This window comes from Pygocentrus nattereri, chromosome 21 (assembly GCF_015220715.1).
Source record: "Pygocentrus nattereri isolate fPygNat1 chromosome 21, fPygNat1.pri, whole genome shotgun sequence".
Lineage (NCBI taxonomy): Eukaryota > Metazoa > Chordata > Actinopteri > Characiformes > Serrasalmidae > Pygocentrus > Pygocentrus nattereri.
Window position 1 is genome coordinate 15,257,714 of NC_051231.1, and position 23,998 is coordinate 15,281,711.

At 37.0% G+C, this 23,998-nt stretch overlaps 1 protein-coding gene across 1 annotated transcript in view; it reads left to right on the forward strand.

The window, feature by feature from the left end:
• Positions 1-23,150, forward strand: part of avil (advillin) — a 31,834-nt gene extending 8,684 nt beyond the window's left edge. The window contains exons 5-20 of the mRNA XM_017692715.2: positions 934-1,042; positions 1,756-1,866; positions 2,768-2,973; positions 3,858-3,936; positions 7,367-7,465; positions 10,011-10,164; positions 10,987-11,087; positions 11,212-11,349; positions 16,281-16,439; positions 16,669-16,848; positions 17,900-18,051; positions 18,997-19,141; positions 19,820-20,008; positions 20,392-20,460; positions 20,546-20,665; positions 22,613-23,150. Of these exons, the coding sequence (XP_017548204.1) occupies positions 934-1,042; positions 1,756-1,866; positions 2,768-2,973; positions 3,858-3,936; positions 7,367-7,465; positions 10,011-10,164; positions 10,987-11,087; positions 11,212-11,349; positions 16,281-16,439; positions 16,669-16,848; positions 17,900-18,051; positions 18,997-19,141; positions 19,820-20,008; positions 20,392-20,460; positions 20,546-20,665; positions 22,613-22,726 (2,125 nt within the window). The 3' untranslated portion in view covers positions 22,727-23,150. The remainder of the gene's footprint in view (positions 1-933; positions 1,043-1,755; positions 1,867-2,767; positions 2,974-3,857; positions 3,937-7,366; positions 7,466-10,010; positions 10,165-10,986; positions 11,088-11,211; positions 11,350-16,280; positions 16,440-16,668; positions 16,849-17,899; positions 18,052-18,996; positions 19,142-19,819; positions 20,009-20,391; positions 20,461-20,545; positions 20,666-22,612) is intronic.
• Positions 23,151-23,998: the final 848 nt, after the last annotated feature.

Sequence of the window (23,998 nt, forward strand, 5' to 3'; positions counted from 1 at the left end):
TTTAAAAAATAATTAAAATTCTAAACGTTCCACACTGATTTTCAGACTTTGGGACACATTTAATCTAAAACTATGGGATCTAACTGCTCACCATGTGGCCATGAGGGACAGGGATGCAGTCACACTTCTTGCTCTAAAATGCAGTGACATGGCTAAAATAAGCCTCCGCCTACAGATTAAAAGTCTGTGTTTCGGTAGTGACATGAAAATATAGGACAATGTTTTTTATTTAAAAATTAAATTCATGATAAATTTTAACCAAATTCACTTTACAAGAAATGAAAAAGATCATTTAAAAATCTTTGAAAGAAAAATGTATGTGTTATTTATAGAAGTCTAAATATTTGGACAGACCCCTTTCAGTACCCTATAAATTATGATTTTGTATATATTTAGCATATCTCTATTGCACTAGCTTTAAATAGATCTGAACACAACTCTATCTAAGAATCTAAATATCTAAGATCTGAAAATTTCACTGTTTTTAAAATATTTTTAAAATACTTTGGGCCTGCAGTTTGGACTAATTTCATAGTATGCTGTATATAACAGTGCTGAAGAATAATTGTAGGTTTACTTTCATGCAAGTAATTTCAGTGTGCAGGAGCTTTAGCTTGTATGTTACATTATTGATATTTTGACTCCAAAATTACCTTATAATTCAGAGGATCCATTGACAATTGAGAAGTACATGAAGTACAATACATATCTAATGTGTTAATGTTTCAATGTGCATCTAAGTTCCACATCTAACCACAGGGTCACATAGCAGTGATTTTCAAAAGTTAAGCAAATAAAAGAGTGGTCTCTGACTTTTGTACACTGCTAAACTTGTTGCTAAATGTTAAGTAATCATTTATAGATGACCATAAATGAATATTTATCGAAAAAGATCTGATTTTATCAAACACATCTCTTTCTCTGCTTCTTTAGTTACAAGCAGGGAGGAGTCGCATCAGGAATGAGACACGTAGAAACGAACTGCTATGACATTCGAAGGCTGCTCCATGTGAAAGGACAGAGGAAGGTGACCGCCAAAGAGGTGAGAACAAGAAAAGCAATTTTTACATTTCTCATTCAATACTGACCTTCTATTAAGGCACAAAAGATTTGACTGTTTCCTTTACACATTCTTTCATAGACTGTTTCATATTCATCACAACTTTTCAAGCTTTCTGCAGAATTGAGTTTGAGTTTGATGTGAAATGGTTCAGATTTCTTTACAGTGGTGGTGATAGGAAGCAGAGGTCACCCTGACAACAACACAAATGCTGACATTTTGTTTACTATCCAAAACCATCAGTGAACCTGCAAGTGTCTTCTGACTTTTATGTGGAATGTTGATGATGAGAAAATAATGGAAAATTTGGGATTATTACTTCTTTGTGACTATTTTGCCATGTTATGTATCCGTCCACCTGGAATGGAATTTAAGTTTTCAAAACTATCAGAAAACAATGTCTCAGACATCAGGCAGTGTATTCATGACCATTTTCATGTAAAATCTTTCTGTGAGAGAGCTTTTAGAGGTGGGCGTCTGGTTCCTATCACCATCACTGTGAGCAATTGTGACTCAGTAAGTTTCTCTAAAACAGAATGTTTCACACTAAACCACTCTGAACGAATCTGTTTACATCTTAACCATTTAAATATGCAGGAATTTAAAAAAAAATTCTCATTGATCCTAATAAGAAAACAATGAAAGAAACGTACAGAGTGTACATGAAATAATGAAATGTAAACTCATTTTTGAAGGTGGAGATGAGTTGGAAGAGCTTTAATCTTGGAGATGTTTTTCTGCTGGACCTTGGAAAGACCATTATCCAGTGGAACGGACCTGACAGTAACAAACAGGAACGACTAAAGGTCTGAATCTTCTTTATATCTTTGTGTAATTTTTTTTATTGCCTGCTGTTACTGAACAACCAGCTGAGCAGCTTATGGTGTGGATTAGATGGAAGGTCAATAATGAGGTTAGATTTTGGGTTTTTTTTTGGATTTTTTAAGACTGGGATTGGAGAAAGTGTCAGCTGTAAGGTGAGTGAAGAGTTAAAGTAATAACTTTAAAAAAGTAAGTCGAATGTAAGTTAACAGCAAAGGGAGCAACTACATGTCGCCCACTGGCGACGCTCATGGGGGCTTGGACCCAGATTTTTCTGTAAAGCTGCTTTATGACAACAGCTGTTGTAAAAAGTGCTATATACATAAACTTTGATTTGACCTGACTATAGTGGACCATCTGAATAAAGTGTTACCTAAAACTACCTCTGTTATAATTAGCACAAAGCTTAAAAGATTGCATGCTATAGAGCCACCATAGTTATTAATATACTTATATTTCTGCTTTCATGCACTGTGATGTGTCATTCAAAGCATTTTATAAATGAGAAAATACAAGGATCATTCAAATTGAAATTTAAAATTGTGTAGGGGAATAGAAATTAAAAACAGGATTAAAACATTATTATTATAATAGATTTATATAGAAAGACATAAAAGATATTTTTAGTTTATAAAGGTATAGAGAAGAGTCTAATTACAATTTCATTTTTAATTTTAACAGCCATCATTTCTTATGGTATGTTATCTTGTGGGACTTTAATGATCCATCCATCCATCCATTTTCTAAGCCGCTTCTCCGTCAGGGTCGCGGGGGGATGCTGGAGCCTATCCCAGCAGTCTTCGGGCGGAAGGCAGGATACACCCTGGACAGGTCGCCAGTCCATCACAGGGCAGGACTTTAATGATGTGTATTGTTAAACTGAAGGGGATGCTGCTGGCGAAAGACATTCGTGACCGTGAGAGAGGAGGGAGAGCTGAGATTGGGGTAATTGAGGGCGACGCTGAAAAGAATTCCCCTCACTTAATGGAAGCTCTGACCAGTATCCTTGGTGAGCGGCCTGCTACACTGCCCAGCGGGACACCGGACGAGATCGCTGACCAGGAACAGATGGGCCAGGTTATTCTCTACCAGTGAGTGTACATGAGGGGACAACTTTTTACATTTTATTTACATAATTATGCACTTCAAATCAGTCCCTGTTAGTATGTACTATGAATTATTCAGTACCTATGGTGAATTATTTGTTATCTACTCTGAATTGTTCAGTATCTACTATAATTTTTCAGTATCTACTATGATTTATTCAGTATCTGCTATTAACTATTCAGTGTCCAACGTATAAATATTCACACTTTTTAATTATAAACTGGACAGACAAAAAGAATGTGAATGTGCAATGAAGCACTCTTTACCTTCATTCCAGCTTCCATTCCTTTTCAGGAGACTCACTTTCAGTTTCTCAGAGAAATCTGCAGACACATCTCCAAAGTTCAGTCTTGGAAGTTGGTTGATCATTTTCTGAAGTAAACAAACACATTTAGGGATGTTGAGGTCTGGACTCTGGGGTGGTCAGTCTATTGTTCAGCTTCTTCGTTTGATATGTCTGACTCCTTTTCTCAGTGAGGCTTCTTGACAGCTACACTTACTTTCAGACCCATAGCACTGAGTTGTCTTCTCACAGTAGAGGGATGGACAGAATCACCTGTGGATGTTTCTGTTTATCTGATAGGGACAGCTTTGATGTCAACTAGGTCTTTTGCGGTGGTTGTTAGGAGTCTCATTAACTAGTTTTCTCTAACTTATCTTCCTTTGTGTTTAGGCAGGTGGATTACCTTTAATCTCCTCGTAATACTCTCTTGAAAAATGTTGTAACTTTTAGGACTTAATGTCTATTTTGACTGGAAATTAAATCAATAAATGAGGGTCTCTGACATTTGCACAGCACTGCACTTGGGCAGCTGCCATTATTTGTAGCCTGATAGTGACCTGTGTTTGCCATGTGTGCACTTTGCAGTGTGTCCGATGCTGATGGAGAAATGAAGGTCAGAGAGGTTGCTGCCAGACCACTGGTCAAAGATCTGCTGAACCATGATGTAAGTTGAATTTCTGATGAAGAACATGCTAATGGCAGTTTACTAGAATAGTCAATGCAAAGATCTAAACAGTAAATGCAAGAACAGTGAAGGCTTGATGCATGGATTGGGAATGTAGAAACAGTGATATTTACATTTTACTATTATACATATTAGCCATATTTATTATTATATTTACACACTGTACCTTCATTTATTAATTGCATCATTAATTTAAACATTAGCTCTCATGGCATCCCTCTTAGACTGCTCTAACTCCCTTCTCATGTCCCTTACAAAACTATCTGCACTCTTCAGTATTTAAAAACTTTCTCTCTCTCTTAATTTTATCTCTCTCTCAGAAATCAGCTCATATCACCCCAATTCTGTCAGTTACACTGGGTACCCATCCCACTTCATATCTAGTGTCACGATTGGCTCCTCCCATGGCATGCGCTTCTTTGTTTTGGTGTCCCAGTCCTGTCCATGTGCATTTGTTTTGGTTTGGTAACTTCACCCCGATTGTGTTCACCTGTCCCTCATTGTTCTGTGTATTTAAGCCCTGGGTTTGCTCCTTGTGTTTGCCAGTCTTTGTATTATGGTACCGGTCTCTGTTGAATGTGTATGTCTGTGTTAACAGTTGTATTCTGCCATCTGTCATGTCTTACCCTCGTTCTATCCGTGTTGGCTTATTGACCCTGGACTGCTTTGACCACGACCCTGGATTTGCCCTTAATAAATCTCGCTTATCTCAGCGTATGCGTCCGCCTCCTCACTCCCCCTTACATCTAGTTTAAAGTCCTCCTGCTAACAGGTCTCTGCACTAGCCTATTTAGCCAAATACTCGCACCAGTCTCAATTTAGACTGGATGTGCATTATTCCTACTACTCAGTGTTAGAAAGACAAACCGTGCATTTTGGCTGCGTTTACATTATCAGATTGAAGTGGCACAAATCAGATTTTTTGCCCTTGTGACTCAGGTCTGATATATTCAGAGCTGTGTGGACATAAATCTGATATTTTCAAATCAGAGGCGGACACATATGCTGAGATAAGCGACTTTACACAACACCAACAAACAATCAGAACATCAAACATCAAATAAACAGCATGATCAAACAAAGACCAATGAAAACTAGAGGCAAACAGGGCTTAAATAATTACAAGGATGAGGGACAGATGGGAGACACATGGAGGAATGGGAGTAGCTAATTGTGACACATTGACAAACAAACTAACAAGCAGAACAAGCCTTCGCTGCCAAGAAAATTAACTCTGAACAGCTATCAAATGTTCATTAGAGTGAGATGAAGGTAAAAAGGGTGAGACATGCTTTTACACTGTTTGCAGACTTTACCTTCTGTGTGGTGCTGAAAGATGGTGCACATTCTGTGAAAAATGATATTAAGTCACTGTGCTTGCACACTGTGAAATTAGACCTCTGCATTTAACCCATCCATGCAGTGAAACACCCACATACATGCACACTAATGAACACGCACACTTGGAGGCAGGCAGCAAGCACACTTGCCCAGAGCAGTGGGCACCCCTATGCACAGTGCCTGGGGAGTAATTGGGGGTTAAGTGCCTTGCTCAAGGGTACTTCAGTCATGGACTGTCAGTCGAGGGGATCGGACCGGCAACCTTCCAGTCACAGGGCTGGTTTCAAAACCTCCAGCCCACGACTGCACATGAATTCAGCTCTGAGTGTTCACATTAAGGTCGCATAACCACAAATCAGATAAGTATCTGATCTAGGATCACATATTAGGTTACAAAGGTTACATTCGCAATACCATGGTAAAGTCAAATCTAATTTTGCTCTAATGTGACTCACATCTGATGTTTTCAGAGCTGTGTTGACACACAAATTTGATCTGTGATGAAATCAGACCTGAGCCACTTTGGCTATGTTCACAAAGCAGGAAAAAATTATCTGATTTTCTTATTAAATCTAAAGCTATGTTCACATTACAGGCCTCACTGTTTAAATCCGATTTTTTGCTCAAATCCGAATCCAATCTCTCTGACAGACAGGTTCACACTCGTTTAGGTAACTGATACAGATCTGTCATTAATGTGAACAAACCAGTGTTCTGAAATGACCCGCATGTGCACATCCTACTCAGTAACGTCACATGAATAAATCTCGTGGATCTTCAGCAAATAAACTAACATGCAGAACGAACCTTTGCTGTGAAGATAATTAACTCTGATCAGCTCTCAGCTGTTCATTATTAGAGTGAGACGAATGCAAAAAAGGTAAGATGTGATGCTTTTTCATTTACAGGCTTTAACTTCTGTTTGGAGCTGCTGCCATGATAACACTGAAACAAGGCACACACGCAGTGGAAAAAAGCACATGAATTCTGATCTGAGTGTTCACATTCAGATCACATATCCACAAATTAGATACGTATCCAATCTAGGACCACATAAGAAAGTAACTCAGATCGGATTTGAAAAGGACGGATATGCGTATCCACACAGGCCTAAATACATCAGACATGAGTCACATTAATGCAAAAAATCAGATTTGTGCCACTTCAGCCTGGTAATGTGAACATAGCCTAATTATTATATTCGGATGTCTGCAATATCTTTTAAATATGACCTACATGCGTTATAAGCCTGAACAGATCAGCTCCTAAACTGACCCGCATTCAGTTTCATCTTCACACTTCAAATTTTTTGCACAGAAACATACCAGATTTCAGTAGCACATGAGAAAGAATCTCACATCAGAATTGAACATGTCAGATTCAGTGTTACTGTTGTTCACACTGACACACAGACATCTGTGTCACATATGAAGAAGAAGAGGCGACTTTTATCTAATGTGTGAACATAACCTTTCGTATGTGGTCCTAGATCAGACAAATATCCAAGTTGTGGCTATGCAATCTTAATTAGAATGCTTAGATCTGAACTCACATGCTAGTTTCCGTTGCATGTCTGCCATCATTCAGCACTAACGCCGCAGCAGCAGTGAACAGAATCTTAAAGCCAGTGAATGATGGAAAAGCAGCTTGTCACCCTTTGCATCTTCATCTCACTCTAAAATGAAGCTGAGAGCTGATTAGAGTTGATTATCTTTGCGGTGAAGGCTCATTCTGCTCATTAGTTTATGTACTGCTCATGACGCACATGATTCATTCACATGATGTTACTGATTAGGATGTGCCAGTTTTTGTTCACATTAATGACAGATTACAGTCACTTGCCTTAACAAGTGTGATGCATCATGTCAGAGAGATCAGATCTGAGCAAAACGTTGAATTTAAGCAATTAGACTTGTAATGTGATTGTAGCTTTTGCTGTTGAGGAAGGTTCTCTATTCTTTTGCACTGTTCTGATGTATAGTGATGTTTTAGTGGTCTACAGCAGTGGAACCTCGGGTAAATTCAGTGCTGTAACTCTACACTGCTTTATTTGCTGGTTGTGTTTCAGGACTGCTACATCCTGGACCAGGGTGGAGTGAAGCTATTTGTGTGGAAGGGAAAAAGAGCCAACAAGGCTGAGAAGCAGGCGGCTATGTCCAGAGCTCTGGTGAACTACTCTTTTTCCATAATTGTGCTCTACAGCTATTGAACAGCAGTGATTATCAGTGGTTCTGGGATCAGAACTAGAATTCAATTTACTTTTAGGGTAGTTGAATTAAGGGGGACCAACTGTGGCACAATGTCACAAAGCTCTGCGTTCCCTCCAGAGGGAGGGAACAGAAAACACATCTCTCCCACAGAAACCACTTTTCTCAGCTGCCTGAAATGCCAGCCCTTTTCCTTTGTTACAAGATGAAGGAATTTTGTAATACAGCCCTTACCTACCGACGAGCTTGGCATGCCCTCATACAGAGAGTTATAGGGCTACAAAAACTGACCACTCTGAAACGTCCTGCTCCAGCCCAGCTCGCAAAGATGGATCAGCTGTACTAGCTTGTTCTGCACTCTTAAAAAAGATGGTTTTCGAGGGTTTTTTTAGAAAAGAAAATGGTTCTATATAGCTTTGCATGATCAAAGGGTTCTTCGCATCATGAAAAAAGTTTCTTCAGATTAATGTAATGTAATGTGCTATAGATGGTTCCATATAGCACCAAAAAGCATTCTTCTGTTCTTACAAGCCTGAATTGTGACAATAGAAGAATAATTTTTAATGCTATACAGACCTGTTTTCAAAAAAGTTCTATATATCCATATAGAGTCATGTGAGGCACATTCTCCATAAGTGTGAAGAACACTGTCCTAATGCAAAGAACCCTTTGATAATGCAAATGATTCTTTGAGTGTTCATGGTTCTAAATAGAACAATTTTATTTACTAAAGAACCCTCTTTTTTCAGAATTTTCAGGATTGGAATCTTGCCTAAATTTTTAGGGCAGAAACAATGTTACGGTAAGAACAGCCACAGCGGAGTAGAAGGGCAACCAATTGGAACAGAGTGGACAAGCTGAGCAATCAGAGCACATTGGGCGAGCTGGCCAATCCAAGCAGTCTGGGCTCATCAGGAGGCAGGGCTTAAAACTGCAGGAGCACTAACAGAGCGTTTCCGACAGAGGGTGAATAGAGATAAACAGTATGAGAAAAATAATGTGCTTTTGGATCAATTGTAGCTCTAAATATATTCTAGTCAACAGGAAAAAAAATTATAAACATTGAAAGTGAACATAACAGATTCCCTATAAACACACTGACATACAGATGTAGGAATGTACTTTCATATTCATTTTAGTATATAAGTGTGGGTGTAGATTATGTAGTATATAAGTATGGGTGTAGATTGATTAGCATATCAGTGTGGGTGTAGATTGATTAGTATGTTAGCATGGGTGTACATTACTATATTAGTGTGGGTGTAGATTGATTAGTATATTAGTGTGCGTGTAGACTGATTATTGCTTCAGTGTGGATGTAGACTGATTTGTGTATTAGTGTGCATGTAGACTGATTATTGTTTTAGCGTGAGTGTAGACTGATTAGTATATCAGTGTGGGTGTAGATTGATTAGTGTGTTAGTGTGGGTATAGACTGATTTTTGTATTAGTGTGCATGTAGACTGATTATTGTTTTAGTGTGGGTGTAGACTGATTTGTGTATTAGTGTGGGTGTAGATAAATGACTATTAGTGTGGGTATAGATTGATTAATATGATAGTGTGAGTGTAGACTGATTAGTATATCAGTGTGGGTGTAGATTGATTAGTATATTAGTGTGCATGTAGACTGATTATTGCTTCTGTGTGGGTATAGACTGATTAGTATATTAGTGTGCGTGTAGACTGGTTATTGTTTTAGTGTGGGTGTAGACTGATTTGTGTATTAGTGTGCATGTAGACTGATTATTGTTTTAGTGTGGGTGAAAACTGATTTGTGTATTAGTGTGGGTGTAGATAAATGACTATTAGTGTGGGTATAGATTGATTAATATGATAGTGTGAGTGTAGATTGATTAGTATGTTAGTGTGGGTGTTGGTTGATTAGTATATTAGTGTGGGTGTAGACTGATTAGTGTATCAGTGTGGGTGTAGACTGATTAGTATATCAGTGTGGGTGTAGATTGTTTAGTGTGTTAGTGTGGGTGTAGATTGATTAGTATATTAGTGTGCATGTAGACTGATTATTGCTTCTGTGTGGGTATAGACTGATTTTTGTATTAGTGTGCGTGTAGACTGATTATTGTTTTAGTGTGGGTAAAAATTGATTTGTGTATTATACAAGTGTAGATAAATGACTTTATTAGTGTGGGTATAGATTGATTAATATGATAGTGTGGGTGTAGACTGATTAGTATATCAGTGTGGGTGTAGACTGATTAGTATATCAGTGTGGGTGTAGATTGATTAGTGTGTTTTGAAAGCCTCAATGATTTTGTACAGTGCTGTAGTGTTGCCAGAAAGTCTTTGCTTTATTTCTTTTCAGGTAATTGAAATGAAGGCCATAACAACTTTAACATTAATCTAAAATTATGACAGTGATACACAGTCACAGTTTATGACATTATCAGTATGGCTGCCTATCACAGCAGCAGGTATGTTTTGTTGACTCTGTTTGGAGTCTGTGTTGTTGTGAAAGTTCTGTAACACTGTCTTGGTGCTGCAGGAGTTCATTAAACTGAAGAGTTATCCTCACACCACTAACGTGGAAGCTGTGAATGACGGCGCAGAGTCGGCACTTTTTAAACAGATGTTCCAGAGCTGGACAGTCAGAGATCAGACAGTAGGACTGGGTCGCACCCACACTGTGGGCAAAATCGGTATGTCTCTCAAAGTGATATGTACTCATAGATCGAAAGCTTTAAAACAAACAAAAAACCTAATCTCTCTTTCATACCTATATCTTTAGAGAACCAAAAGTGGTTCTCCTTTGGTTCCCTAAAAAACGTTCAATGTACGGTTCTTTCAGAATAATTATTGTAAATGAGATGTTTGAATGTGAAAAACCTTTAAAGAACCCCCTTAAGTTTAATGAACCTTCCCATAATATAAAAATGTTGAGAATAAAACTTACATTTGTATAAATTGGTACAGAACGTTACAATATTCTTTACATTCCCTTGTCTCTTTTACAAACATGGTTCTTTAGGGAGGCCTATATAGTTTACAGTTGTCACTCAAAGAACTCTTTGTGGCAGTTTTTGAAGTTTGAAGAACTTCTTAAAAATGTAACGGTTCTAAGAAGAGCCTTTAAATTGGAACAATACCTTTACATTATTACACAATACATACATTAATTTTACAGTAATTTACATAACAGTTTACAATAACATAACGTTTTTAAATTCACTGTGTTTGCTATGAATTTTAGGAGCTGACACTTTCAAAAAGGATGGTTCTTTAAGGGTTCTTTTGTAAAGAAAATGGTTCTAAACAGAACCATGAACATTCAAAGAACCATTTGCATGATTAATTGGTTCCCTGCATGGTGAATTGGTTCTTCAGATTGATGGAGAATGTGTTATATAATTCATCACATTGACTGATTGATTGAAAGTGTTAATGTGCTATAAAGGACGTATACAGTACATTGCGGCAGATTAATGATTTATAATCTGCTGATTTATGAATCTGGGAATCAGCTAAAGTCTCTCAGGAGAAGTTTGATGCCAGTACAATGCACGTGATGCCAGAAGTTGCGGCTCAGGAGCGCATGGTGGACGATGGCAGTGGGCAGGTGCAGGTAAGGAACATCAGTGCGGGCAGGAGGGATCGGAGGAACGATGGAAAATAAAAAGAAAGCATCATAAATAAAACTGAGTAAAGATGATGACTGTTTCTTACTGAGGTTTTATTCTCATTTTGAGGTGTGGAGGATTGAAAATCTGGAGCTGGCTGCAGTAGACCCAAAAACATATGGATACTTCTATGGAGGCGACTGTTACCTTGTACTCTACACCTACGAGGTCCACGGCAAGAAGAACTACATCCTGTACATGTGGCAGGTGAAGCTTTGTACAGCACTCTTTGGCTTATTAACAGCCTCAGCATTGATTCATCATCAAAGGGCCCACATTGTGGAAAAACACTACAAAAATTCAAGTGAACATGTGTAGTCAATATATCTAATTTCTCATCATGAGACTGTTGTTAAAATAAGATTTTTAACCTATTTGTAAACAATTTATTTATGAAGAGTATATTTAATAGATAAATATGTACTTTAATAAGTACATTTTTACTTATTTCAGTCATATAACTAGTGAAAGTATGAGATAATTTTACTTAATTTGAAAAAAAAAATGAATCTTCATTCATGTAAAATGATCTGCCAATGGAATAAGACATGAGAAAAAATGTATACTTGTAAAAATAAGTAAATTAAGTAAAATGTATAGAAATAGGTTAAATAATCTTACAACAGTCTCATAACTTAAAATATTAAGTTAAGAGACAGTTAAAACAAATTTCTATGCTTTTCTTTTAAAATAAAACTTTGAGAAAATATGTAAACATGATTCCATTCTCTGCCCAGTCCATATATGGAAACCAAGCTACAAAAACAGTCAGATTTGAATTTATTTGTTTCTATGATGTCACAAAAAAAACATTTTTGCATATGTCTACATATTCCTCCTACAGCAGTGTGGCCCTGAGCATTTACACTGAAATTATAAGAACTACATTTGGAAAAAGCACAACACAGGGACTATATGGACTGGAGAGTGACTATGTTGTTATATATATATATATGTATATTAAAGGTGTAGTGTATAAGATTTAGGGTGATGTATCATCAGAAATGGAATATAGTAAATAAAACCACATGTTCATTTGTGTATAATCACCTGTAACTATGAATCATTTTGTTTTCGTTACCTTAAAATGAGCCCTCCTTATCTACATAGGGAGCAGGTCCTCTTCAACAGAGGCCACCAAGTTGTGCTGTCATGTTTCTACAGTATTCCAACATAAACAATCCAAACTCTGGCTCTACAGGGCACCTTTCATGCTTTTACATTGAAGCAGCATCTTGAGGCTCTGGTTGGAAGACGTAGAAAAAGGTGAATCAGTGGTTGCTGCCGATGCTGGCTGACCATTTTGTGTAGTGAGAAGTCTGAGAACTCAAATTTTGACAAATGGAGGATCAAACTTGTGATTTAACACAAGAAAAAGCCAGAGATGGTGAATCCTCACCACTAAAGAAAACATGAAGAAGCAAAATGAAATCAGGACAGACGGGGACAGAAAACCTGATGGCCACCGTAGGTTCTACTACACGCTTGGAAAGGGATGGGTAGGGTGCAATCTGCAACCTCACCACCAGATGCCACTGCACTTTTTAACAGCCATTTAGCCCTAAAATGTACATTTTCAATTATTAAAAATCGAGGAAAAGTTGTTTTTTATGATATGGAACATCTGAAATCTGTCTAATATTTTTAATGCTAGATATGTGGTAAAGATATTATAGAATTCTTTTACTTATTTCTACACATTTTCCATGGTTTTAAATCATTTTCTTTAGTAAAAGTCTCATTCCAATGGCAGATAACTTTACTTCAAATATTATTTCTTGAACGCTATCACATCGCACCACGCTCATGGGATGTGTGTGTGGCTTCACATTGTTGACTTAGGTTGGGGGAGCACCAGGTTGCTGGGCAGGCTCGTACAGATGTACACAATCCAAAGACTTTAAATCAGCGAAACTCGCTATTAAACGTAGGGGCGTAAACCCTGCGAATCTTCGTGTCATTTCACGTTCCCAAAAAAAAAGGAAGACAGACTCTGTAAACTGGCCTTACTAAATATAAGGTCTTTATCTAATAAAACATTTGTTATAAATGACTTTATATCTTCCCAAGGACTAGATTTTTTATTCCTTACTGAAACCTGGCTCAAAGCAGGAGAAAATCACCAGCTTGTTGAACTGTGTCCAGAGGATTATCAGTATTTAAACTCTCCAAGAACCTGTGGTCAGGGTGGCGGTGTTGCTGTAGTATATATAAATAGTATAAAATGTTCTCAGCTCAGGTTTGGACAGTTTTCAAGTTTTGAAATTCTGGTATTTAAAATGATGCATGCAGACCCAGTATTGTGTATTATTGTTTACCGCCCTCCTAAACCAAACAGGGCATCTTTAAACGAGTTAGCTGACTTATTGTCAGAGGTTGTTCTTAATTTTGATCGAGTTTTAATTGTTGGTGATTTTAATGTACATGTAGACAATGATGCAAATGTACTTGCTTCTCATTTAATAAGCATCACAGAATCTTTTAATTTTTGCCAGCATGTTGTTGGCCCTACCCATGTTAAAGGGCATACGTTAGATTTGGTTTTTACTTTGGGTCTGGCTGTCCACTCTGTTCATGTGGAACACTCTATAGTGTCAGATCACAGCAGTATTCTGTTTGATGCCGAGTACCAGGCTCCTGTCACAAAATCTAAACGTACTATTTGCTCACGTTTTCTAAAAAATGATTCTGTGCATACTTTTACCAGTCTTTTTTCTAAGGTATATCATTCTATGACTGCTTGTAATCAGGTGAATGACTTGGTCAGTAGTTTTAATGATTTATGCAATACTGTGTTAGATGAGATTGCGCCTATTGGAACCAGAGTTAAATCTATGATAAATCCTTCCCCATGGTTAAATGAGGAAATCGTAGCTAGTTGGAAAGTTTCTACATTTTTTTATAGATAGGATTAGTGACTTAAGAGCTAGTACTGTTTTGCCATCCAGTAGTTCAATGGTTTCTCTTCCTCCTTGTAATATGGTTCTTTTTGATCAATTTGAACCTATTTCTCTGGAGGATTTAGTCCCTGTTGTGCAAGGCTTGCCTCCTTCCTCTTCCCCTTTTGATGTTATGCATTCAAATTTTTTGAAAAAGGTCTTGCTGTCTGTTACTCCTTGCTTATTGTGTATTACAAATGCATCTCTTACTTCAGGTTGTTTTCCTGACTTTTTTAAACAAGCTTGTGTTGTACCACTTCTCAAATTGTAATAATTTTAGGCCTATCTCTAAACTGGCTTTTATTTCCAAGATTTTGGAAAAGACAATAAAGACAATGCCATTCTGGAAAAATTTCAATCTGGAAACATAGCACTGAGACGGCTCTTCTGAGAGTCTTAAATGATCTTTTAATGCATGCTGATGCTGGTGAGGTATCACATTTAATTCTCTTGTACATTAGCACAGCTTTTGATACCATTGATCATAGTATTTTATTGGAAAGGTTGAGACAATGGGCTGTAATTTCTGGGACAGCACTAAAATGATTTTATTCTTATTTATCAAACAGGTCATTTTTGGTGTCTGTGGGTGACAGGATGTCTGCCCCTGCATCTCTCAGCAGTGGGGTGCCTCAAGGGTCTATCTTGGGTCCACTTTTATTTTCTTTATATATGATCCCTTTAGGTGATCTTGTTCAAAGATTTAATGTTTCTTCTAATTTTTATGCTGATGATACACAGATATATCTATCTGTCAAACGAAATGACACTGGTATATTGGCTAATCTTACCAACTATTAAACAGCTATTAAAACCTGGATGTCTCAAAATTTTCTTAAACTAAATGATGAAAAGACAGAGGTTTTAATTGTGGGCTCTGAGGAAATGTCCAAAAAGGTGTTAGCTATTGATTGTGTTGGTTTAAAGGTAAAGCCCTTTGTGAGAAATCTCGGAGTGACCTTTTGACTCCCACCTCAGTTTCTCCTTACACATCAAAAGCTTCTTCAGTCCTGCTTTTTTCAACTTAGAAATATTAGAAAAGTTAGAAGTTTCCTGCCCTTTTCTGACATTGAAAGAATTATTCATGCTTTTGTCTCCACCCGGTTGGACTACTGCAATGAGAGAGGTGGCTTGTCTACAGCTTGTTCAAAATGCAGCTGCTCGTCTTCTCACTAGGACATAGCGTAGGGAACATATTACACCAGTATTGGCTTCTCTACCCTGGTTGCCTGTAAGCTACAGAATTGTTTTTAAATTTTGAATGCTTACTTATCAGGCTGTTCACAACGAGGCTCCAGCATACATTACTGAGCTCTTATGTCCTCTTCATAGTGCGAGAACTTTAAGGTCTTCAAATCAGGGGTTATTAACTGTTCCACGTACTAACTTAAAATCAAAGGGGGACCGGGCTTTTGCAGTTTATGCCCCAAAAATGTGGAATAATCTTCCTACTGATGTCAGACTCTCTGATTCAGGTGATGTTTTTAAAAAACGTTTAAAGACTTATTTTTATTTTCTTGCTTTTAACAGCTTTTGATCAATGTGCTTTATAAGTCGGTGTGCATTTGAGTATTTAAACTGTGTGGATTAATTATTTGAGCATATGATCATAATGATCTTAACTGTTCTTATTTTATTTGTAAATATTTTGTAAAGCACTTTGTGAGTCACTCTGGAAAAGTGCTATATAAATAAAGTTTTACTTACTATCTTCAAAATGGTAGCTTTTATGTCTTAATGTAAATTAATGTAAAGAGATTTAACACCAAGTGATTTTGGAGCATTTTTTTTAGTTGATTAATCATGAAATTTTCAGATAATACAAAGGAGAACTGCCAAATTCAAATGATGTAGAACAATAAAAACCGACAACAATGGACATACATGTTATTTTTTAGAAAGTGATGATAAGCATTATTTCTTGAAAGTAAAAGTTACTTGACAAGTAAAATGATCTGCCAGTGGAAGACCTATGCCAGATAAAATGACTTAAAACCACTAAAAGGAGTAGAAATTAGTTAAATAATCATACAATATTTTTATAACAACCTCATAATGAGAAACATCCGATATATTGACCAGATTTTATGATGCTTACATTCGCTAAGATGTCATTTTTTGCAGTATATGCAGCTGATATTTATGAAGTAGAACTGTTTGCTTCTTGTGCATAATGAGAACCAAAATGTTTCTGCTTAGGGTCGTCATGCCTCTCAGGACGAGCTGGCAGCGTGTGCATTTCAGGCAGTGCATCTTGACCAGCAGTATAGTGGGCAGCCTGTTCAAGTGAGGGTCACAATGGGCAAAGAACCACGTCATTTCATGGCCATGTTCAAGGGCAGGCTGGTTGTTTTTGAGGTAATCATTACTCTGCTGTATTTGTGGACGTTCTAGAAATTCTCAAATGCACTGAAAAACTGTAAAGGCACTTTGTTTAATAAGAAATGAAACAACATGCTCCTTTTTAGTCATGTCATTATGATATAAATTAGTGTCTCTGCACCTGCTGAAGATAATATATTTGTTTGCTAAGCAATAATTTTTTTGTCAATCTTGTTGATCTTCCATGTACATGCTTTCATTTCAGGGTGGTACGTCTAGAAAAGGGGGCTCGGACCCAGAACCACCCGTCCGTCTCTTTCAGGTCAGCGGCTCAGACTCATCTAACACTAAAGCTATCGAGGTTCCAGCTCTGGCGGCTTCACTCAACTCCAATGATGTATTCCTGTTGAAGAGCCAGGGTGCCATCTACCTGTGGTACGGCAAGGTGAGCTGCCACAGAAACACACACACACACACACACACTTTTTAAGCCACTTCTTCCTCAGGGTCCCGGGGGGGTGCTGGACCCTATCCCTGCGGTCATCGGCGGAAGGCAGGATATACCCTGGACAGGTTGCCAGTCCATCGCAGGGCAGACAGACAGACATACACATTCAAACCTAAGGGCAATGTAGCATGTCCAATTGGCCTGACTGCATGTCTTTGGACTGTGGGCGGAAACTAGAGAACCCGGAGGAAACCCACTCAGACATGGGGAGAACATGCAAACTCCACACAGGAAGGACCCTGGTCACCTGGCTGGGGAATTGAACCCGGAGAATCGCTACCCACCACGCCACCATGCTGCCCTGCCGCAAAAACAGACCAAAAACAGACATGATTCATTTTTGCGAGACCAGTGTTAGAATTAAAGAGCCTGTTTCTGTTCCTGTGCCTTTAAGAAAACATACAATGGAGATACAAATACTGCATACCTGAAATTAACGTCATAGAAATGTTACATAATAATACTACATAAACCTACATTTTGCAGAATTTTGAATAATGACTAAAAGATTACATTTCAAAGATAAAATCTGTCAAAATAAATTAATTTGTTTTTGAGAAATATTAATAACTAGTAATATTTCTGCTAATTTCATTCTGTAAGTAGTTAAACTCAACATTTAAGATGTGATTTAGAACCTGACATTATCCATCCATCCATCCATTTTCTAAGCCGCTTCTCCGTCAGGGTCGCGGGGACCTGACATTATTATAAGACTAATTGGAGCACAAGATGTAAATGAACTTTGTTCTGGTTGGTTGAGCAATCCAGGATGAAACACTTCTTATAACTTCAGCATGAATGCCTGCAGATATATGAAAATGTGCCAAATGTGCAATGTTTTTGTGACATCACAAAAATGGTAAGGCCAAAACAGGCCTAGTTTCCATGAAAGTTTGAATGTTTAATATTAAAGGGCCTACATAATGGGGTCTTCAGGTTTTTTGGCAGTAATGCACATCCAGCTGTGTCTCACCTCTGTATTCAGGGTTCAAGTGGAGATGAGAGGGCCATGGCTAAAGAGGTCAGCGCTGTTCTTGGTAAGGACTCCTTCTCTGCGGAGATCATGGCAGAGGGTCAGGAACCCATGGAATTCTGGAGTCTTCTAGGTGGAAAGGCTCCATATGCGAATGACAAAAAGTAAATCTTACATAAATCCGTTTTAACATAATTTATAATGTCTATATTTATAATAATGTTTCATCTGTCAGTACTGTTTTGGAAGGACATAAATACAATGTAAAACTCTTATTAATAAAAGACAAAAGTAAATTAACTGAAACTGAAGCAAAGACAAAATACACAAAAAACATTAAAAAAGAAAAAAGGAAGTGCCTATTTTATTCTGTACTTTAAGTTTTATAGCACAACGCCCTTAATTTACATAATTAAAAAGAATTGTAATGCAATAATATTGAATATGGTTCTATATAGAACCTTTTTAAACAATGTTCTATATAGCTCCAAATTATGTCAAGCTTGTAGGAATAGAAGAACCCTTTTTGGTGCTATATAGGACCATATACAACAAATTCTCCATCAATCTGAAGAACCATTTCATGATGCAAAGAAACATTTCCTTTACTAAGAACCCATGAACCCATTTCCTTTACTAAGAACCCATGAACAACCATGTTATGTCACTATTGAAACAGAGAGTTTTGGTCTGTAGACAGAGACTTATTTTAGACACACCCCAGCATTTTAGAGCAGGAAGTGAGGCTGCATCCCTGTCCCTCTTAGCCACATGGTGAGCAGTTAGATCCCCTTGTTTTGAAGTAAATGAGTCCCAAATAAAATCAGTGTGGAACATTAAGAACGGTCACTTCCCAAGCACAAATTTTCAGCTTTATTGTGTTGTAATGTAAAATATGATGATTTTATGTGTGTACAGCTGTTCAGAGCTGTGTTTGCTAGTCATGTACTGCCTGCGTTTTTGAGTTAAAAATGAAACGGTCCAAAACAGTCACTACCGAAACATTCACTACTGAAACATTTGGTAAAGTTTTGACTTTACATCATTCAGAGGTACTTTAATTTCTTCAGTTGGTGTAATGAATCAGTCTGTGTCTGCTTCCTACAAAGGTTACAGCAGGTCACTCTGGACTATCAGCCGCGCCTTTTCGAGTGCTCCAATAAAACGGGCCGGTTCATCGTCACAGAGGTGACCCAGTTCAATCAGGATGACCTCAGCGAGGATGATGTAATGCTTTTGGACACATGGGATCAGGTCTGTTTCCTACAGCCACAGACTATATGTATATAATTAATTAAAGTAACACATTTCATTGTTTGTAAAGTCCCAACAAATAATCTGATGAACAGGACATTCTATGCTGGTCTTTCAGAACACCGTCCACTACAGAAAGGACAAATGTAAATTCACTTGACTAAAACTGTACACAACTGTGTTCTGTGTAGTTCAATGTGGTTTTTATAACATTTTCTACAGTCTGTCACAGCAGCAGACATTTTTGGTTTATCATTAAATGATTCTAAAATATTTGAGCATCATTTATAATTAGATTATTCAAGGAACCTACACATCTCTACTACAATAAAAATATGAGTTTTGTTTCAGGCTTCTGCCATTTCTGAGCAATTCAGTTGAAAATTGCAGAAGTGCAGCTTTGTCACTCTGAATGAGTTAATTATGATGCAGTTTGGGGGTATTTAACACTCCTGGTCAGTGCAGCTCAACTGGAGTGAATAACATGTAAACTGCAGTTTTTTTCTAAATGATGTTACTGTGTACTGTGCTTGTAATATCAAAGAATAATTGACAATTAGCATTTACGATAACATGCTTGGTGCCATTCCAAAAGATTTCAAAAATTGTTTGCATGCAAAATTTATGCAAACCAGAAAGCTTTGATGCTCCATTCATTGTCACTGTGGCCTCTTTTAGATATTCCTCTGGATCGGAAATCAGGCAAATGAAGTGGAGCGTCAGGAATCTGTGGTCACATGTCAAGAATACCTGCGGACCCACCCTGGAGCACGTGACTGCGACACACCCATCCTGCTGGTAAAACAGGGCTTCGAGCCCCCAACATTCACTGGATGGTTCACCGCATGGGACCCCACCAAATGGAGCGTACGTTTCATACTACTCTTATTAAAGAAGATTTCTTTCTGAATAGCACAAAATCTGCCTCCACAGATGTTTTCTAAGAAGTCGAATCGTCTTAAAAGTAGAAATTATATAGAACATTTGGAATTATGGGATTACTGTAGGAATGTTATAGCTGCTGAAATGGGAAATAACTTTTTACAAAGTGAAGATTGTAAAATGATCTGCCACTACAGATTTCACTTAATAAAATGTTTTTGAAATAAATAAAATGTTTTGAAGTGGTTGGAGTAATGTTATAAATGATAACAGTGATCTCATATAAATAATAATTAATATTATAAATTAATGTGAATAAATTACATAAGATGCTTTTATGTGCTTTTTGCGCTTATGTCCTCTACCAGAGTGGAAAGACCTACGAGCAGCTGAAGGAGGAGCTGGGAGAAGTTACCTCCTTGGCAAAAGTCACACCGGTATGATATTTTTTCATTAAAATTCCAGACAGCAGTCTTTATGCAAAAAGTCTTCCGGTCTTAATTGTGTCTAATTACGTTACAGGAGATGAATGCCAAGCAATCAAATGCGGAGAACAAGACTTATGAGCTTCATCCTCCTGAGAAGCTGATTAACCAAACTGCAGATGAACTGCCAGGAGGTGTTAACCCTAAAGAGAGGGAGGTGAGATGCACAGAATATGTTAAAAGTCCCCCTTAAAAGCTCTAAAAGCTCTATAAAGTCTTAATTTATTGTTGCTGTTTTGATGTAGTGTTAAAATAGAGTTATGTACATAATAATCTATTTACTGCAAGTAATGCACATGACAGGTGTGCATGAAAACATTACTATTGGACATGATCATTTTCACATTTTCCTTTATGACTGTATGATGACTGTGGCTGTATCCTTCATCTATGACAGGGTTCTGTTTACTCCCATGGTATGCGTCTTTGCAATTCCACTGTGGCATTCTGTTGCCATATAGCAACAAAATGAAGAGCCCTTAATTCATTTTTTTCATAACACTTTCTATGAATGTCATGTCTATATGAATCTATGAACACATTCATAACACATTATAATGCATTCACATGGCTATAAATATTTATGAAAATGCATATCATGTTATAGCCATGTTTATTATGAATTTTGAATTGCTATCATAATGCATTATAAGCTGTGTTCATATGTTATACATCAATACCAAAGGAACTTGCATAGTCCATTATGACTAACAAAGCTGCCTGGTCATAAACACACACAGACCCATGCTTTAATGACTTATAACCACTAATAAATGATACTTTTCCTGAATATTACAATGGTAATATTCTTATAGTCATTTATAATGTATCATAACATATATTTGTACATTCCAAGTAAAGTGGCAGAATTTCATAATAGCATAGATTATTAATGACAGATCTATGATATTTTAATATGTCTATTTTAAAAATATTTCTATATGCAGTTTTTAATAAGACACATAAAAAAATACAGCCACATGTAAATGTGCTACAGAAGTGTAGCTACTACTACTACTGGTAATAATAACAACAACAACAGTAATAATAATAATAATTATAATTATTATTGTTGTTGTTGTTGTTGTTGAATCCTCCTCACAGCAATGTTCCAATGTCATACATACAGCAACCAAAGCAAACAAAGATTCAAGCAACAAAGACCAGCAAACACAAAGGGAAAACGCAGGGCTTAAATACACAGGGAAAAACGAGGCACAGGTGGAAAACAGGTGGAGACAATCAGGGGTGGAGTCTTGAAACGAGGGGGCTAAACCAAAACAAAACGCACATGGGCTAAACCAAGCATGAACACGTGGACAGGACTGGGAGGGGCCAATCGTGACCGTTAATAATAAATTAATTGGTGTGGAACCTTTATATAAAGTTTCTCACGCTTGCACATCTAATTTATAAAAGTAATTATTTACAGAAATATTCTTCAGGGAAGATATAATATTCCCTGTATTACATTTTACTTAAGCTCATTATATAATAACTGTATGTCATATTTCAGGAGTATAATTCAGGTTTAACTCTGACTTCAGTTTACTTAAAGAACAATGAAAGAGTGTGATGCGTCAGTGTGCATGAAAATGTGCATGTAAATAAACAGCATGAACAAATAGCGCTCTGTGCAACATTAGATACTATCAGATAATCTCATATCAGATATCAGTAATCATTTATCAATAACGTTATTGTATTAGAGTCATTATATTTATAGTGTTCTGTCTATATTTATGCACTATAAATTATTTTTACAGTAATTTTGAAAACAATATGGTTCTATGCATGATTTGTTGTCCTTGCCCTGTTTGAATCTGCCTATAGTTTGTCATGTCTGAACCCCGATCTGTCCGTATTGGCTCTTTGACCCTGGACCGTTTTGACCACGACCCTGGATTTGCCCTTAATAAAAGTCGCTTACCTCCGCACATGCGTCCGCCTCAACGCTCCGCGTTACATTGGGTGTTTATGGTTATATACACTTTCTTTACTAAAGAACCCTTGAGGAACCATCTTTATTAACTGTGTATGTTTCCTTTTGTTAAATGTTTGGTGTTCAGTCCGATCAGCTTCTTCATGTCTGTGTCCTTCACAGAAACATCTCTCAGATGCAGACTTCCTTGCCGTGTTTGGAATGTCCAAAGATGAGTTCTTCAGTCTGCCACAGTGGAAACAGTGGAACGTCAAGAAGAAGCATGGCTTGTTTTGAAATCACTCTCAAAACAGAAACTATTATGAACTCATCTGTTTGTTACATTGAAAAAAAGTGACGCATTACATTTGAATGTGCATCATTTCCACAAAACATACATCAGCAGGTTTACTGTGAAATTGATTAACTGACAGACCACACTGTGCTGATATATATATATAACATAAATAATATAATGATATATATTTTACTGCATCAGGTAAATTCAATGTGTTACTTTTTTAGTGCACATTTTACACAACTAGTCTGTTTTTGTTTTTTGAGAGCATAAAACCATACAGAAAGGAAACAAATTCAGACACTTTTTTGTTGTTTAATGAACTTCCAGCGCATTTATTCACTACAAATTCACACACACCTTTTTTGACTTTGAAGTTATAAATATGAAGAGAAAAAATAAACTCATAAGCAAAAACACTGATAAGTTTTTTAAAAATAAACTGATATGATATGAAATGAATATTCAGACACTGTATTATAATATGTAAATACATTCAAATATATACACTCTTAAAATTGTGGTTCTTCAAGGGTTTTTACTTTGAACACTCAAAGAACCATTTGCTTAAATGAATTAGAATATGCTGTATGTGATTCTGTATGGAACACAAAAAGGGTTCTGCTATTGTCACAATGTCAATCTCGTAAAAGAATCCTCTTTCATGCCCAACTGAACAACACATTCTCTATCAGTCTGAAGAACCATTGAGAGATCATGGTTCTATGCAGAACCATTATCTTTACTAAAGAACCTTTGAAGAAACATCTTTTTAAAGATTGTACAAAATGCTCTTGTATAAATTGCTTCTGGTGTCATTATAAAAGATGCTGCTATTGGTTGAGAAGTTCTGGGTAGCAATCACGGCGAAGGAGATGGAGTGTCCTGAAGTTTTCAGAGAGAACATTTAAGAGGAACTAATTAATTAATTAGTGCATAATTAAATGGTTGAAATGTAAACAGAGTTGTTCAACGTGGTTTGGAGTGGAATCATCTGTCTTACAGGGTGAGCATTGTTCATAGTGGTCGTGATAGGAACCAAATGTCCACATCAAACAGCTCCCTCACAGAAAGTTATTACATGAAATGGTTATGAATACACTGCCTGATGTCTGAGACCCTATTTTATGATAGAGAATGTTCAGATCCATTCATGGTGTAGGGCGCTGTGAAGCTAAATAGTCTCCAAAGAAAACTTATTATTTCAGATTTTCCACAATTTTCCCATCATGAACATTCCATATAAAACTCAAAAGACACGTATGGGTTTA